The 19,061-nt window shown below is 41.0% G+C and overlaps 1 protein-coding gene across 5 annotated transcripts in view; it reads right to left on the bottom strand.

Moving 5' to 3' along the window:
* The window catches only part of ANKS1B (ankyrin repeat and sterile alpha motif domain containing 1B), a 758,955-nt gene that overhangs the window by 58,208 nt on the left and 681,686 nt on the right, over positions 1-19,061 (bottom strand). For all 5 annotated transcript variants that reach the window (XM_054028751.1, XM_054028742.1, XM_054028776.1 and 2 more), the window contains 2 exons: positions 10,934-11,041; positions 7,096-7,275 (listed from right to left, as the gene is read on the bottom strand). In XM_054028751.1, the coding sequence (XP_053884726.1) occupies positions 7,096-7,275; positions 10,934-11,041 (288 nt within the window). The remainder of the gene's footprint in view (positions 1-7,095; positions 7,276-10,933; positions 11,042-19,061) is intronic.

The raw sequence follows: 19,061 nt of genomic DNA on the forward strand, positions 1-19,061 counted from the left end.
ATATATCTCCTCAATATACGTTCCATTCTATGCATCCGAAGAAGTGGGCTGTAGCCCATGAAAGCTTATGCTCTAATAAATTTATTAGTCTCTAAGGTGCCACAAGTACTCCTGTTCTTTTTGTAAATGAATAATTATCACATATCTTGGTTTAGTATTTGTGGCATTAATTGCACCATTAACACCAACTATTAAAGTTGCACATTCTTCTTGGACTCTGTATGCTGAAACAGTGTGCAGATCTAGTCTACATCCCACTGCATCATTTCAAAAAGCAAAAGTGTGTCACATTTTTGAAAATATTAAGATTTTTCAAGTTGACATTACTGAGTTAGTTCTTAATTCCTTTTTTATAATTTACTTAGCCATATTGAGTATACTAGGAGGTGATATTTACAGCTTCATAGAAGTGAGTTTGGTGAAATTTTGGGGTCATGACAGTCAGATCAAATAGTATACAAAAAGACAACATTCTTTCAGTAACATATTTATCATACAGTCAAAAATCTCATATAGTCATTTTTCCTCTGCTGTAAATTCAAGTTCTTCACAGTTCAGCAATCTTTCAGTATTTAAAAATATAATACATTTTAAAAAGGTGAAATTTTAAACATTTTATTAGGTTCTTATTGGGGTTTTCTTACATTACATCTGTCTTGTGTTCTTCAACATTTATATTGTGCATTGGTGGGTTGCATTTTGAAACAGAAGTCAAACTCTCAAACAAAAGCAGAACAAAAGATTTTCATCCACACTGGCCTCATCCTCATTTTACCATTTCTTAAATCCACTGAAATAGTAAAGTACTCTTTGCCATAATATATTTCATCAACAATTTCTTCAACTGTTGATAAAACACATTATTCTCACTTTAATCCACTGCTTCTTGCAGATGATCACCTTGCACATTGGTCTCCTCCTTTAGACATTCAATCCTTAAGTTCCTCCATAATCTTTAAATCCCTCCAAAGGTGAGAGTGGGGGGAAAGAAAAAAAGAAATACACAATACAGATGAACGAACAAAAATTACAGACTCATGGTTAAAACCCATGACTGGGTTTCAGGAGGTTTGGGTTCTGTTAATGACTCTGCCACAAACTTGCTGTGTAACCCTGGCCACATCACAATCTCTCTGTGTGTCAGTTTCCCTAGGAGTAAATTGGAGGACATGATATTTACCTAGGGTAACCTCAAGGACATCGTGAAGATAAGTTAATATTCGTAAAACACTTGGAAGATAGTGTGGAAGTTCAAGCTATAAAGAGCTGAAAAATTCTCCCTCAGCTCTTTTCAAAGAAACCTGTTTCTCCCTCTCTAGCTTTTATTACACTTTTACTTAACTGGAGATAATATTTAGTTGCTGCTAGTAGGTATAGTTCTACTTATGGTATAGGCTCCTATGTGGTAGTCCTAATACTTCAATCAATTACAGATCTACCAAAACTTCACATTCCACGGTAGCACCACACTCAGTGGAATGACTTTACTTCAAATGCACATTCAAGCTATTATCCTCTTACATTACCTAGCCCTTAAGTTCTAGAATAGAACATCAAATCAAATAATGAAAACAAAGAACCCAGAAAGGCTTAAAAATGGAGTGGACATAGGCTTCAGCTCTGGGTGCCATCTTCAGTGAATTCCCTAGACCAAGAACATGTGAACTCAAATTTTTCCCCATCCTTTTGAGATATGAAACAATGTCTTTCTTCCCATTACAACACTATTACAATACACAAAGGCCAAAATAATGAAGTAACAACAATGTCCTGATCTTGCAATCTTTGATGCATTTTTACTCTAGATGTTAGAATTTCTTTGTTGTCTGTAGAATCTTTAGTCTTAAAGAGCTGAGATTTTAAGCAGCTTTTCTTAAGGAACTTAACCAGGCTTCCTTTTCAAACCCATGATTTTCCCTGCCACAAATGTCGGATCTTCTTGAGGTTTTAGAGCCTGATCTTAACCTCACTAACTTCAAGAGGACTCTTTCCATTGTCATCAATGAGCTTTTCAGCTGGCCCTTAGTCTTTGCCCTGGAAAAACGATGTTTCTATAAAGTTTATCAGTTAGGATTGATGGTAGCTAACATCAGGATCATTAAGTGCACCATGATGTGGGCCCCACTGGAGAAGGCACTGGACTCCAAAGACTTGCCAACTACACTTCAGAAGCAGCAGCTTCCACCACTATGATCTCCTGTAATGCTCAGCAAACTGATCGGTGCTTGGCTCCAGCTGTCAGAGAGAAGGCAAACAGAGCCGAGCACTGCTCAGTGGCAGTGACATTTTGGAGCTGCGGAACTTTTCCCCACTGATACTGGAGGAGGCAGGAAGAAGGGCCTGTCACTTGGATGAATCTGAGCCCCATTTAGCCGTACATTGCCCCAGTTAGGCTTCTTTGACCCCTATGGCAAACTAAGGATCCTGAAGTTACATATCTAGTCTGATTTTCTAAATCGACACTTTGAGCACACAGATTAATATTCTCCTCTGAAAAGAGTTCATTTGCCTGTGACAAGCTGCCTTTTGCTGACCTTCAGGAATCGTTTCACTCATTTCCCAAACAAATGAATCAGTGATTTCCATTCCAATTTCAAGGTTTAGTACTCTTGAGTGTAACTGAAGCTACATTGAATATGCTGATTTGATCACGTTCATCTATAACTTGCAGGCTCAGCACTAAATCATCTTCTGCCTCCAATACCAATGATTCACAGGCTAGTCCGTCTTATCTAGATAGGTAACACAAAGTCCTTTTCATAATCAGCTGTGTTACGTTTTGGCAATCTCTAGGACTTCCAAGATTTTACATTTTGGCTGGGATTTTAGAAGGAAATTCAATAGGATTTGGGTGTCTAAATTGCTTAGGCGCCTTTGAAAATCTCTGCATTACTCTTTTTTACCTCCCTGTACTACAAAATGACCAGAAAGTAAGTACTGCGATCATCTAGTTTGACCTCCTGTAGTGGCAGGCTCACCTGTGTTAAATTAATTTAGTCAATCTTGTCTCGATCAAGCAAATAAGTCATAGATATTTAGAAATAAGATCTGGGTATGATTTAGAAGAATGACATAAATCTTTTATCTTCTAAAGTATTAAATGGCCTTAACAAAAGCAGGAGGGTTGATATCTAATGCAATAATCAGCATGCTTGATGATTAATACATAGCATATAGTGAAAATATGTGTCATTAATGACAGAACAATTAGAGTGCATTGATCCTTTTAAAATATTTTTTTTAGATTTTAAATTTTAAATTAAGGCTCAAAATAGGCTTACCAGAAAGTTACAAAATCAAATAAAGTTGAGAAAAGAGCTAAAGTGAACAGTGTGACAGAGCCATGCACTCTTTTTAGTAAGCTATAAATCTATAAACTGTCATTCATCCAGTAGCCTCTCTTCAATGTAAGCTAAAATGTGCCCATTAAATATGTGATGAAAAATGAATCTAAAAAATCCTTCAAAATTACAGCACTGAGGACTTGATCCTGCCGTCCTTATGTACATGAATCTCTCTATGATGGAGTGTATATCCCTTGAATGGAACCTGGCAGAGAAAGGGTTAAGGGAAAAAAGAAATATGCAAACTAGCCCCAGTAACATGTGGTAGAATAAAAAAGGACTTGTCTGTGAGAAGTACTCTAGCTGGGGGCAGGATGCTTTCAATAACTGCTTGCGAAGAAGTCAGTCTGGCAAAACCGAAGGAACCTATAAATGTTTGGATCAGAAGAGAATGCTAGATACAACAAAGTCTAGCGTGTCCATGCTTAGGATCAAACTGAATGCTTTACTTTCAAGAGGAATTTTTGGGAGAGACTAAAGATCTCGAACAGCCTTTCACTAGAAGTATCAGGGACAACAGACTAACCAGTTTTAAAATTGATCTTAAGAAATTTATGAATGGCTTACATAATGGATTTGCCTATGATAGCAGGAGACTGGACTTGATGACCCAGGAGGTCCCTTCCATAAATTTAGAATTTATGTTTCTAAATAAGTTCATTTCAGCAAAGCATTTGGGACACATGTCAAGATGATGAGAAAAAAAATCAATTAATATGTCTATTTTGAGACCAGATTGGCTGAGCAAAGCCCAGTTTAACCTCTTAAAAGCATGACTCAGACAAACTGAGGATGATCACCACATGGAGTCATTGATATTCCCGTTGAAGTCAATGGGAGTTCTGCATACACCAGTACCACAGAACCGAATGCAGAGCTAGCAGAGAATCCAAGCAGATTTGAGTACAAATGCTAACACAGCCACCACTCTAAGCTATGATTTCATTCTGGATCTATCTTTTTTCATTTGGTATCTGAAGGAATCCTGAAGGATGACTAGTCCTAGTTTTTCACTGAGAAAGTGAGAGAGAAGGGGCAGAAGGGCATTCACTGGGTACCAACTCCCAGGAAAAAAAATAACACTTAAGTGGTTTTTCAAATGCATTGAAGCAGGAGAGGTACTAAATGCCCTGTTCTCTCTTTGGATAGGAGGCACATATGATGGCCTCTCCAGAAAAGCAAATTTATTTTTTCCTGAAAAATCCCTATGTATCTGAGGAAGGGATGTTTCAGACCTTGCTGAAGGATCAGGACGTTAAGACAGGAAGAGAGGAAAGCGAAAAGAAGGCAGGCTGGGCTGCTAAAATGGTACATAAAAAAAACAAAAACATTAGAGACTGAAAGAGGAAGAGGAGAGTGTGAACCAAGTGATAAAATGTGCACAAATCAGTCAACTCAACCATAAATAATGAGATATTTCATATCCAAACATCCAAGTTTTGTGACCTTCAAAGAAGTATTTTACAGTAGGTAAAGTGGTTAAGTAGGTACAGGGATAAATGTCCCCCCACACCCACACACATGGACTTCAGTCAAACTTCAGCTCACGGTGAAAGCCTAGCAGATTTTTGTTTGAAAGCAAGCTTGCACACCGGGCAACTTTCCCCAGTTTCTGGATTAGAATGAGAGCCCTAATTCAGTAGGATAAAACGATACAACAGCCAAGTTTTTCTTTGAAAAAAAAAATCTAATTTCACTTTCCTAGAAATGTTTGCCTTAACAAATGGAATTCATCAACTGCTCTTGGATTCCCAGGTAGCAGATGGGTTTCATTTTTCATTTACATTTTTAATTGCTTTTTCTCTACACACATTTAACAAAGAGATTGCAGCCTTTTCTCTATGATGTAGACCGTAACACAGTTATTTGCACAGTCTTTGCCACTTTAAGGTTGAACTACTGAAATACGCTCTACTTTGGGCTATGCTTGAAGACTACTTGGAAGCTTCACACAGAGCAGAATGTAGCAGCCTGCCTGCTTAGTGAAGTGAACTGTTCATGTTACAAATGTGCTCCATGAACTGCACTGGCTTCCCATCTGTTTTTGGGTGCAATTCCAAGTTTTATTTTTGATCTACACTGCAAAGCATTACATGATTTAGGACTTGGTATCTTTCTCCCTATGCACAAAGAGCAGCAGAGATCATCCTGAGGCACTTTTGCTGATAGCTTAACTTTATTGACCTTTAGAGTGGTACAAGACACATCTTTTTGGTCAAGCATATGCTTGATTTAAAATCATCAGTACATTATTTCTGGTTGATTGAAGCAGTACAGGGAAGGGGGCTGGTTTATGCTGTCTTTTGTGGACAGTTTGATTTAATGTCGAGATGCATTTAGTGCTACGGTGATGGGCACATAAGTCATTATATAAATAAATTACAAACCTTTTAAGTATGTCCAAATAAACCTCAAGATTACAAAGTTCCTTAGAAAAGGGCGGGCACACTCAGTACAGGAAGCAGTCACACCCCTCATTAGTTTCCCTTCAAACCTGTTTGTCTTTTCTGTAGTGAGGTTCTGCCAGCTCATTTTTACCTGGGTCGCTCTCTCAGCCAGTGCTAGGAATTGGCACCTTTTCATGAAAAGGAGAGGTGAATCTAATGTCTTCTGATACTGATGAAAACACAGCCTAAAATGGAGTTTCCTCTCAGGAGCTTGTACATCTGTCTGTATAGAACAGGCAGGGCAATACAATGGAACCACAAGGAACCGCTTATAAGAGGACTCTCAGAGAGCAGGAGCTACTCCTAAACTCTGCTCTAAGACCCGTCAACAAGGATGGGATAGAGTTAGCAAAGAACAACCTATTCAGCTCTGCCAGATCCCACAGGCATGTCAGCAGCACCTGGGCTGCTATCAGAAAATCTGCATTAAGTTTCCCCATGAAGGGAAACTTTTAAACAGGACAGGGATACCTTTAACATCAAATGATGACTTCTTGAGCAAGGGCCTAGCAATTACTTGTTTAAGGCTAGTCAATATTTTGGCCTCCTGGAAGGAAGTATAAACAATCCCCACTAATAACTAATGCCTCCCTGGTGCCCTTCTTCAGACAGGAGAGTGTGGATCCATTTTACAGGGATCTGCCCAGAACAAGCAGACTGCAAGATCTGGGCCTAGATCTTTTTCTATGTCCTATTCTAACTTATTTATCTATAAGTGAAGTTGTTTTCCAGAATTTCTTTCCTTACTACTGTCAAGTATCAGGGGGTAGCCATGTTAAGGTGCCACTCGACTCTTTAAGGTGCCACCAGACTCCTCGTTGTTTTCCTTACTACTATGTATTTCTTTCTTTAAACAAAACAAAACAAAATGGTTCAGTACTATGAGTTTAAAAATGTAGGTCCTGATCCTGCAAAAGACTCATTCATAAGATTAACTCTTTGCAGGATTGTCAGCTTCATTTTTAAGGGTATTTAGATGCCTAAAGATGCAAATAGGCACCTAGTGTGATTTTCAAATGCACATAGGCATTTACCTGTATTTAGGGGAATCTCAATATATTTAAAAATCTGTATAAAATGAAATACACACACACACTTTTGAAAAAAATATATATACATATATATGTGCAAAAACTAATCTAGTTTAGGATTCAGAAACCTGGCATACACTGCTTTGAAACTAAAAAACAACAAAAATGGATACTGCATTTGCTGATTTGGATCTGGCCCCAATATCTGAATATGCAGCAATGACTAGATTTAATTCTTTGATCAACAGCATGAGAACAGCTTTTTAACCTTACCTGTGCCATCTGCCTCTCCAGTTTTGACCGGGGAATATCTTCAAAATAGCTTTCATTTCTTCTTCTCCTCGCATCCCCCTGCATGATAATGTGAGGAACGTCTAGGGAGCCACCAGTAGTGTAAGTGCTTTGGCTAAGTGAGGGAGACAACTGAGGAGGAGTATGGTTACCGCTGGGTTCCTAGATAGAAATGGAAAATGTAGCATGGTAGAATACCATTTTTATGTCTTCAAGCAACCTGTTTAAAACTATATTTGAACGATTGTCAGTACAAAATTTAGGAGCTTTTCCTGAAGAAAGAATTTATCATGAGTGAATGCTATATTGTATTAGATTGTGACGTGCCCTACACAACTTGTAGAGGGCAGTAATGCACCCTTATTTTCCTCACGGCCTCCCCACATCACCGGTTTGTGAGCAGGCTCCATGGAGACACTATTCCTCCTGTGTAGGTGGAAGATGATGGAGGTGGGCAGCGCGGAAGGGGAAGAAATCTGCTACTGGTATAGGCTGGCAGAAAATTACGTCCCCATTTCCCAACTCTGAGTCAAGTCCTCTCCCAGAGCTGCTGCTGGGAAGATGCAGCTACACTCCAGCCCTTGTCAGGGTCCAGGTAAAGGCTTGATTGATGCCTGAACTATTTGTAAGGGGCAGTATACTGCCAGTTTGGAGCAGCAAGGTGATTTGTACTCCAGTAATGTCTCCCTTTGCTGGGAGAGCAAATGAGTGTGCAGAGATATAAGATACATATTTTACTTACAATTGTAATGGCCCTGCAGAATACAGTTTATATGGGGATATTAGAGAGAGAAACAGAACACAGATTACAACTCCAAGAGCTCCAGAAAACATCAGTGTATCAGTATCTAGCCAAACTGTTTGAGTGTAACAGATGCAGGACACTGTGGCCTTGCCTACACTGGAATAGTCTGGGAGTTGCATCCAACAACACACCATACATCCAAACACAGAATTGCAAACATTAGTGCCCAGGTGTTCATATTACCAGCAACGTTCCACTTGCTAGTAGGAAAGCTAACAGCATGCTCTCTACCACCATGTCAATCTGCACGGGTGCTGTACTAGTAGGGACTGCAAGCACTAGCATAGCAATTGCACTGGATCAATTTTTCCTCCCATGTCTCTCCCACAATGCTCTAGTCACTTCTTAAGTGGACTCTGATCAATTTTCTGGACTCTGCTGTAGGGTCAAGTTCTCAAGAAGCCCTCACCTGCACAACTGGGCAGCACACCTTCCGTCTCCATGTGTGTACCCCTGTCTGCCAGCATCCACTTTGTGTGATCATCAAATTTCAGTGTTAGCTTCCCAAGCTGCTTTTGAATCACATCTCAAAAGAAGCTTTCGTGCAAGGATACCTAAAGCTGGCCTGAGGTTCACAAGAGTGCTTGTCCAGATCCGGGGTGACCAGGAGATACGGTTACAGATGAACCTCACTATCAGGAACTGTCTGGTTTCTGACTAGGTGTTGAGCAGATGGCCCAGTTTGGTATCACATGCACTAGGAAACAGTGACAGGAGATAATTTTCTTAGATTAAGTTCTTTGGGGCAGGGAATGTGCCAGTTTGTGTGTTTGTGTGTATGAACCATAACTATAATAGAAGTATTTAATATTAAACAACAATGGGCCTAAAGGTACCGAGATGCAAACGGCTGCTCTGGCGCAGGGAGGAAAACCTACCTCTTATTGTTTTAGAGGAATAATTAAAGTGGATTCTTGGTGCAGTTTTCCACAGAGCCAAACTAGATTGTGGATCGCATCAAGGCACCCTATTTCAAGCTGCTGAGAGACCAGGAGGAGAGTAAGGAGGCCTGGGGTGGTCTAATATGGTTGGTTGCTCTTCCAATGGAAGGTTTCTGGTCATAGATAAGAGTAATAAATCTCCGCATTTCATACTGTATCTTTGTTACTTTTGCTTTAATATTTACCAATGTTTTCTTCATTAAAAAAAATAACGTTTAAAGCTACCGTAGGAACTAGAAAAACTGAAGTGGTGGTATGAGGCTATTAGCCCACCTAAGACTTATACTGGCATCCTTTTAGGAACAATCCTCACACAAAAAACGGTTCTTTCAATGTGCTAGACACAAACAGATCTTCCTAAAGAAGCAGAAATACATCTCACCATATCCAAACTATTCTTCAGCTTGAAATAAAATTATTAGTGCATATTATAAGGTAAACACTACCCTATGTTTTTGTTTGAGTATTTCTATGGTACAGTATCCTCAGTTATTGAAGGAGTAGAAAATCTTAATCCAAACTCATGTCCTTTCCTTTAGGACTCCCAGTGAAGAAAACTGTACATTAAGTGATGAATAATATTTAGTTACTGTCTGCATTAGTAATTCTAGCTGTTGGGCAGTGAAATATTTTTCCTCACCCTGATTACATGAGGAGGAGATCTAGTGTACTTTTCACTGTACCCTGAGAATGCACAATGCCGCTAGTAACATAGTATATTAAAGCTTTTCCACCAGCAGAAGAGGAAACATCCCCACCTATAGAAATAGTTTTCCAGTCCAATGCATTGAAACCACTGAATGAGAGTGTGCTACTTTCAGCCATTGGCCATTTCTTTTTTATTTTAGCACTTGCAGTGTGCCAGGAGACCATTCAAACAACAAACCAAGATATAAAATGTAACTAAAAATATCTATATTTGAGCAATTCTCTAGGGCAGGACATCATGAACTGAAAGACACTTTTGCTAGCACAATATTAAAAAACAGGTTATAGATTTCTAAATCCAAGCATTTGTATATAGCTTTTGAGACTAAAAAGGGTAAAAACAGGGAGGTCATAGAATCTATAATTTTCTGTTAAAATAAGATTATAAAAGGCAGCAGCAGCTCCCACTCTAGTTTTACCTTCTCCTCCTAATGCCAGGAAATACAACTAGAGAGCACATTATGCCCGACAACTAGAAATCCATTCCAGAATGAAATTCCAATCAGAGGAGCAGTCACCATGGAAATACTCAAATCAAATCTACTCAAACAGGGAAGAACTGAATGAAAATGTCATAGTAAAAGGTGCTAATGAACATGAACTACCTTGACCACAACACAGTAAAGACGGGGTCCCCAGACCATAACGTAATAAGAATAATAGATATCAAGAAAGCAAAATTTCTGGGATTAGAAATCTAGTGAATTTATTGCAATGGGAGGAATATAAAAATCAGTGAATGTGGAAAATCCTAAAAGGCATCATGACTAGGCTTGCAGGAGTGGGGTTATTAATGGAAACTGAGTAAGACAAGTAACTTTAGATACCCAGAAACACCTTGATATCTATACATGTTTATCTCACTGATTTCAGTTAGCTCTGTGTAACTAAGGCCTGGTCTACACTGCGGGGGAGGGAGGGAGAGGCGAGCTAAGTCGGTCTAAGTTACGCAGCTTCAGCTATGAAAATAGCGTAGCTGAAGTCGACGTACTTAGAGCTACTTACTGCGGTGTCTTCACTGCGGTTGGTCGACTGCTGACACTCCCCCGTCAACTCTGCATACTCTTCTTGCTCCGGTGGAGTTCCGGAGTTGACGGGAGACAGCTCGTCAGTCGATTTATCGCGTCTTCACTAGACTCGATAAATTGACTCCCACCAGATCGATCGCTCCGGAGGTAAGTGTAGACATGCCCTAAAGCACAGACTTGCACTACAGAGCAGCAAACAAAAAGGAAAGTGATAAAACTCATTCTATATGCGTAGATACTAAGTGACAATTCTTTGTGTTTTCAGGGTTTTTTTTTAAATATGATTTTTATAAAACGATTGCTGACTTTACAAGATACCAAATTTGCTAGGAACTTACCCTGAGGGTTATTGACCTAGGTGGTTTCTGAGGAGGGTCTTCGTGAAGCCTGTCTCCCAGAGATGCCAAAATACGTTTCCTGTGGCCAACCAAGCTGATTTTTAAAACCTGAAAAAAAATACAAGCTCAGGTAAGAACATTCATTAAAATCATTAAACAAAGAACCAGTCAGAAACAAGCACCTTTTCTATATACTTTTTAACAGGTAAGTACTCTGCATTGGTCAAGTGGAAAGAAATAGAGAGAGAGCAGTGGAAGGTGTACAAAGATTAGCAGAGTGGGTTACAAATCAGAGAGGAGGATGCAGAGAGTAAAAGGAGGCGAGAATGATATAGAATGGGGGGAAAAGCAAGGCAGGTACAGTTATGGAAAGCGAAGACGGGTAAAGCAGCAGAGTAGGGAGGAGAGAGAAATCAAAGTAGGGGGAGGGGAGAGAATTACAGACTGAATTCCAGATGGAACAGCAGTACCAGAAAAAAGGAAAAAAATAAAACCAGTAAGAAAAGACTGGGACAGAAAATGTAGGAATGCAGACAAGAGTGAGCAATGGAGAATAAAGGAGCAACTGAAATGGAGGAATGGTGGTGCTAGAAAAGTGGAGAGTGGCCAGACTAATGGTTAGAGGAAAAGGGGAGAGGAAAGAAATGAGAGAGGGAGGAAGTGAACAGCAAATAGAAAAGTTGGTACTTCTATAACTTTCCACCATAGGATTCTCAGAAGCAATCTCAGACTCCACACACAGAGTCAGCAACATCCTCAGGCAGGATGTGCACATAAGCAACACAGGCCTGGTCCCCACTAAGTCCCTACTTCGGACTAAGGTACGCAAATTCAGCTACGTTAATAACGTAGCTGAATTCGAAGTACCTTAGTCCGAACTTACCACGGTCCAGACGCGGCAGGAAGGCTCCCCCCGTCGATGCCGCGTACTCCTCTCGGCGAGCTGGAGTACCGGCGCCGACTGCGAGCACTTCCGGGATCGATCCGGGATCGATTTATCGCGTCTTAACCAGACGCGATAAATCGATCCCAGAACATCGATTGCGTGCCGCCGGACCCTCCGGTAAGTGAAGACAAGGCCACAGATTTGATTCCCCCCAATCCTGGTCAGACCCCGTCCTCCTCTAGACAGAAATAAAAACCCTCTCCACAGCAAGACAAAAAACAACTACCCAAGTGGACTGACCAAAAACATTTGGACTTGCCAAATTCTAAAACTTAATTTATAAAAAAACGATAGCTGATCAAGAGTTGAATAATTACTGAGTCACTACAACTCCCTAACTACTTCTATTGATGCTCTAGCATCAAAGCAAGATCTCTCTCTCTCTCACCTCCCTCCTCCCCCCCACCCCTGGTTGTTGGAAATATGGCTGGGAGCTGAAGGGGGGTGTAAGAAAACTTGAGCATCAGTGGCAGAAAATAAAGTCTGATACAAAGAATTTCTACAAATCTATGCCAATGAGCTAGGAGGCAGAGATCCAACCCCTGCTCTGTCATAGATGTGGCAAAATCACACCTTTGCAGAATCCTTCCAGGCTTCAAATTGCTTCCTTTCTTCCTGAACACATCACCTTCCATTGTGGGGCCACTACTAATAGAAACTGTCAACACTGACATGGATGCAGGGGATTTCTCTTTCACACTAACACAGGCAATGGCCCAGACAGTATTGAGAAACCATTCTTTGACCCTAGTGATCTCCCAAACTACTGCCTGGTCTCTTGCATCCCTTTTCTAAGCAAGCTGATCAAGAAGTCAGCAACCTCTCAGCAACCAATATCTTAGATCCCACTCAATCTGGTGTCAGAACAGGGCACAGTACAGAGACATCTATTGTTGCTTTGGTAGGTGACCTCCTCCTGTCCATAAACAGGGGAACTACATTTACACTCAGCCTGCTGGTCCTGTCTGTGCTATTTCATATTGTTGAGAATCTAACAGTCTGGTTGCCTGCAGCTACAGAGGCCACTGGAAACACCACGAAACCTTCTGTTCAGATTGAACCCTGAGGATCACTGTGAGTAGCTGTTCCTCCACAGCAGGCTGCCCTGCAGAGTCCCACAAGCTTGTTATCTTCATATTCAAGATATATAGGAAGACATTAGGAAAGCCAGTGAGACAACACAGGCTGAAACACCAGTGGTATGCAGGAGACACTAAAGTCTCCATCCACTTTATATCAAATGTAAACAGGACCAAGATGGGTGAGGTCCAGAGGACCACAGAAGGGCAAACATAGAACCTATCTTTAAAAAGGAGAACAAAGAGGAGCCAGGAAACTATAGATCAATCAGCCTAACTTCAATACCTGGAAAGATACTGGAACAAATTATTTAATAATCAATTTGCAAGCACCTAGAGGATAATGGTTTCATAAGTAATAACCAACACAGATTTTCAAGAACTCATGCCTAACCACCCTAATTTCCTTCCAGGGTTTTTGGCCTAATGGATGGGGGAGGGGGAAAAGCTGTAGATGTGATATATGTTGATTTTAGTAAGCTTTTTGACACAATCCCACATGATATTCTCGAAGGCAAATGAGGGAAAAGTAGGTCTACATGAAATTACTATAAAACGGGTGCACAACTGGTTGAAAGACCATACTCAAAGAGTAGCTATCAATGGTTCACTGTCAAACTGGGAGGGCGTATCTACAAAGGTTCTGCAGGGATCTGTTCTGGGTCTAGTACTATTTAGTATTTTCATTAATGACTTGAATAACAGAGTGAAGAGTATGCTTATAAAATTTGTGGATGACGACAAACTGGGAGGGGTTGCTGGCACTTTGGAGGACAGGATTAGAAATCAAAACAATCTTGACAAATTGGAGAATTGGTTTGAAATCAACAAGATGAGATTCAATAAAGACAAGTGCAAAATACCACACTTAGGGGTGAAAAAAATCAAATGCACAACTACAAAATAACTGGCTATGCTGTACTATGCCTAAAAGGGATCTGGGGGTTATAGTGGATCACACATGGAATATGAGCCAACAATGTGATGCAGTTATGAAAAAGGCAAATATTCTGGGGTACATTAACACTACTAGTCTATGTAAAATCCAGGAGATAATTGTCCCGTGCTACTTGGCATTGGTGAGGCCTCTGCTGGAGTACTGTGTCCCATTTTGGGGACCACACTTGAAGAATTATGTGGATAAATTGGAGTGCCAGAGGAGAGCAACATAAATGCTAAATGGCATAGAAAATTTGACCTATAAGGAAAGGTTAAAAAAAACTGGCACATTTATTCTTGACAAAAGGCTGGGGAGGGATCTGATAACAACCTTCAAATATGTTGAGGACTTCTCTAAAGAAGACTGTGTTCTCCATGTCCACTGAAGGTGGGACAAGAAGCAAGACGTAATCGGCCCTATCTTCAGCAATTCTGTCACAGGTGAAAGTCATGGACAGGTCGCAGGCAAGAAACATAAATTAATGGAAGCCTGCAACCTGTCCCTGACTTTTACTAAAAATATGCTGGGGGCAGAGGGAGGGGGGACAAACAAAGCGCTGCTGTGCTTGTAGCTGTTCCAGCCCCACTGCTGGTCCTGCAGCAGGGGCTGACTACTGCTGCTCCAGCCCCAGGGGGGGCTGAGCCAACCTCAGCCACTGCTCTGTCAGGCAGAGGACCGCTGCTCCAGCAGCCCCAGGGCTGATTCCCAACCAGCTGTTCCCACCAACCCTGGGGCTGGCCGCCGGTCAGCTGTTCCCACCAGCTGCTGCTCCAGCCCTGCCCCAGAAGAAGTCACGGGGGTCACGAAATCCATGACAGAATTGTAGCCTTAACTACAATGGTAGTATAATGGAACAGGCTTCCAAGGGAGGTTGTGGAATCCCTGTCCATTGGAGGTTTTTCAGAACAGATCAAACAAAGACCTTTCAGGGATGGTCTAGGTCAGTGGTGGACAACCTATGGCCTGCGCTGCTTCCCACAGCTCCCATTGGCTGGGAACGGCCAACCGCAGTCACTGGGAGCTGCAGGGGGCCGTGCCTGAGGACAATCAATGTAAACCAACTGTCTCACAGTCCGCCAGCGGATTATCCTGATAGGCCATGTGTGGCCCGCGGGTTGTCCACCATTGGTCTAGGTATACTTGGTCCTACCTCAGTGTGTGTGTGGTGGGGGTGGTGGGGTGGTGGTAGATTAGATGACGTCTTGAGATTCCTTACAGCCCTACATTTCTACGATTACCATCTTTCTCAATGTCTAGCCATAAGCAGCACCTGGAGGAACTGCTGCTTGTTAAAGCCCAGCCAAGGCATTAGTAGGGTGATGCTGGTAGAAAGAGAGAACATCTTCCATTACTGAGGGCATTTGCCCTCAGACTGTTAAGTCACTGTGCAGCCTTGGGGTCTTTTTGAACTCCTCAAAGCTTTGAATGCTCAGTTATCAATGGCAGGGAAAAAAGCCCATCTTATACTTGTTAGTTGCTTGAAGATTGGGCCCCATCACATCAGTCCTTGCCAAAGTAATATACACATTCATGACCTTCATGTTTGATCACTACATCTCATATCTAGGAATGAGACGAAAACATCCCAAAACACTCACATTGGTACAAAAAGGTAGCAGATCATTTGTTTAGCACAACAGGTCACTCTGAACACATAACTCCAGTGCTCTGGTCTCTTTGCTGACTCCCAATTGAATGAAGAGTCCAGTTCAAAGTCTCTGTCTCGATATTCAAAGCTTTGCATGGGCTTGGCCCTAGCAATCTGAGAAATTGCCTCTCCCCCCATGACTAGTGAAACTGATGACTAAGAAGCATTAGCAGGATCGCTAATTAATAAATCAGACTTGTGTGTCACTTGCTCTTCCTGTGGCTTCATGCAACTGATGAACACCGTGACAGGGGAGGAATGAGTCCCTGGAATTTTGCAGGACAGGGCTCTGGAGGGGGGTCTCCAATTGATTATGCTCTTTTGAAAAGAGTGGGCTTAATCTGAAAACTCCACCAATCTCAGAATACCAGGAACACCGTATAACCTGTATCACATTTTGTTCTTTCAGAAAAAGTGGATCTTACCGTGAATCTGGATGTGGAAGGGTTTGAAGATGCACCTTACAGAAACGTATCATATTTGGCCAATAGGAAAATCTAATCACAGTTCAGGGACTAATCACTTTGTTAATGAAAGATGCTTTGTTTTTGGTCTCAAAATGCACAATGGCTCCCTCGTAATTGTCTTACCTGGAGGTTCATTGATCATCTTCCCAATAGGAAATGTCATTATCTGAAGCCCTTATACATTTGAGTTATAAGAAGAGAATTCAACAGATAATCTCAAAAATTGTTCTGTGATAGATGATCCCTGACAGTATTTAGCAAAAATATCAAATATCAGAAATATGGGTCAATAGCATGTAATGGGAATGAGGCCTAGGACAGCATAATATTACAAGCATCCTAATGTTTCATACCAAAAGGTCATAAGAGACTTGCACTTACTTGGTGCACACAGCAATCTAGTGCTCCATCAATATTTTCAAAATCAGGTAACACTGATAGGTAAATATTGAATTCTACAGTCAATTAATAGCATCGATATAATTGTTATGCAATTTAGTATTATGCAGTAAAGATTGTAGTATATTTCATACATGGCAGTGAAACGAGTTTTTGCAGTTTGGCTGTGATAAATCATATAGATTGTGTCATGACACTGCTACAATAGCTTAAGGCAGTGGTTCCCAAACTTGTTCTGCTGCTTGTGCAGAGAAAGCTCCTGGAGGGCCGGGCTGGTTTGTTTATCTGCCACGTCCGCAGGTTTGGCGGATCGCAGCTCCCAGTGGCCGCGGTTCGCTGCTCCAGGCCAATGGGAGCTGCTAGAAGTGGCGCGGGCCGAGGGATGTATTGGCCGTGATTGGCTGAACCTGCGGACGTGGCAGGTAAACAAACCGGCCCGCCAGGGGCTTTCCCTGCACAAGCGGCGGAACAAGTTTGGGAACCACTGGCTTAAGGCATTAAGATAGCGTAAATTTCGTATCAGAGACAAAAAAGCATGTGTGTGATATGCCTCTCACTTTGCCAACAAACATGATACATGCCACAAAACAGTGCAAGTCCATATCACATTTTTGGATTAAGTATAACTTCCATTGTAGTGAGTTTACTTATACTCGGTGGAGTAATACAATTACAAGAACAGTGGAGCAAGTTATTTATCAAAAGAAAAAATGTAGGCAAAGAGATAAGGTAATATTATATTTATGTCTCCATATTCTCCATTCATTCCACTAGGGAATGTTACAAATTCACAAAATATGACTACAACATTTTGCATTTGGATTTTTGATTTAGCTGACAGATGTGAAAACACACACACACACACACACACACGATAACTCCCTGGTGACTACATATATACAGATGCTGGAAAAGGAAAAGTTATGTCTGCTAAAGTTGGCATAAACTTACACAATCATTTTTTGGGGGTGACTAAAAAGGCTAACAGAATTCAAGAAAACAAATCCTGAAAAATTATGAACTCTGGTGAATATTATGTAAGGACAGTTTAATAGGGCTGTCAGTGTGCCTGAAGCACCCCACCTTGTTAGCAGAAATTGATCCTGCTGGAAAAGGGATAAGTGGGTTCTGCTGAGTCACTGAAGCAGGTAGCTCCTTACCCCAGGCAGATCTAAGATAGGTGGGAGCATTTCTCTAGAGACGGTGAAGTTAGGATCTGGGCTGGGCAGTCCTGAATTAGAAACCCTAAGAGCAGTCAATCCTTGGTAGAGGGCTTGAGCGGAATATTATGTTACTTTTAATTTCTTTATTAACAAATCCACACCCTAGAAAGGGGGTGGGTTTTTTATTCTAGATAGTGTGTTGACTTGGTTTTGGAGTGCTTTGGAACAGGCACCTACTTGGAACAGGGCAGCAGTACTAACAGCCATGCCTGTGTAAAAAGGCTGGGGACTGACTCAGTCAGGAGGCAACAGCACCCCAATGCCATTGAGCTGGGAGCAGTACAAGAAAGTAAATAGAGCTCAGAGTAGTACTAACATTTTGCTAGTGGCATAATCAGTTCCTCCAGAATTTAAGCTTCATTTAATTAAAAAATGTTTCTAAGGCCTTTGGGTTGTGAAGGAAAACTTGTAAATATGAACCAATCAGGTGCTGTCTTCCTGAGCCTGCAGGTAAACATCTGAAATGTTAATTGAAATTCAACACTGTTAACTATTTTATTGCTGATCACTTTAGGTGAAACCATAAGCTTTCTGGGATTGTGTGCAGATAGTAAATTGAGTATCACCATTTCTCCCCCCCCATCACAGCGTGGCTCCTAGTTGGATAATACCAAACACCACCAGAATTAAGTGTCCAGAGCCCCCATATACTACAGCAATGGGTGCTTTAGAAATGCATGCGTAAGGCTATGATTCTTGTAAAAAGAAAGAATCCAGGGAACAAGAATCAGCCAGTGTGGAGTCATGAGGGTCTTAAAAGGAGACCTGGAAATGTAAAAATGAATTGGATTTCAATCCACACCTACACCCAGAGAATCAGTTTTGTAATTGAAGGCCTGTAGAAATGATTCCTCCCCTACTTCTCCTCTGCAGATGCTCTTACTCAGCTGGGTGATGGGTACAGGGTTTGGTATGATAAAGATTTGGAAAATTTAAACATCTATAAATTGCACAGCCTGGATAGCAGAACTCCTGTTATAAGTGCACCTCCAAGCAAAATATCTAGATCATTTTCCAGATATGATCATCTTATGGTATGAGATCATATTAAGAATGGATACAAACTGTGTTACAACATTCTACCACAGCACTGGAGCTGATAAGAAAAAGATCTGCCAAACCCTGAAACTAAGGCCTTGACCACACTGGGACTTGTACAGTAATTTGTATTTGGCTCTATTTTCAAATATAGTTAAAACAATGTTTGGTTGTAACTGCTCGTGACAAACCTGAGTCATCTTTGTAAGCCATTAGAGCATTAAGCTATGGCAGTTTCTGAATGTGTGTGATAACCTGATATACACAGTGGAACTTTATGCACTTAAAAGTATTAAAATATATTTTACATTTTTAAAATTTAAAGCATTTATATTCCTCCAGTGTGTTTTTTTAAATACATTTTAAAACATTAGAGCACAGGATTCAT

Source organism: Malaclemys terrapin, chromosome 1, assembly GCF_027887155.1.
Source record: "Malaclemys terrapin pileata isolate rMalTer1 chromosome 1, rMalTer1.hap1, whole genome shotgun sequence".
Lineage (NCBI taxonomy): Eukaryota > Metazoa > Chordata > Testudines > Emydidae > Malaclemys > Malaclemys terrapin.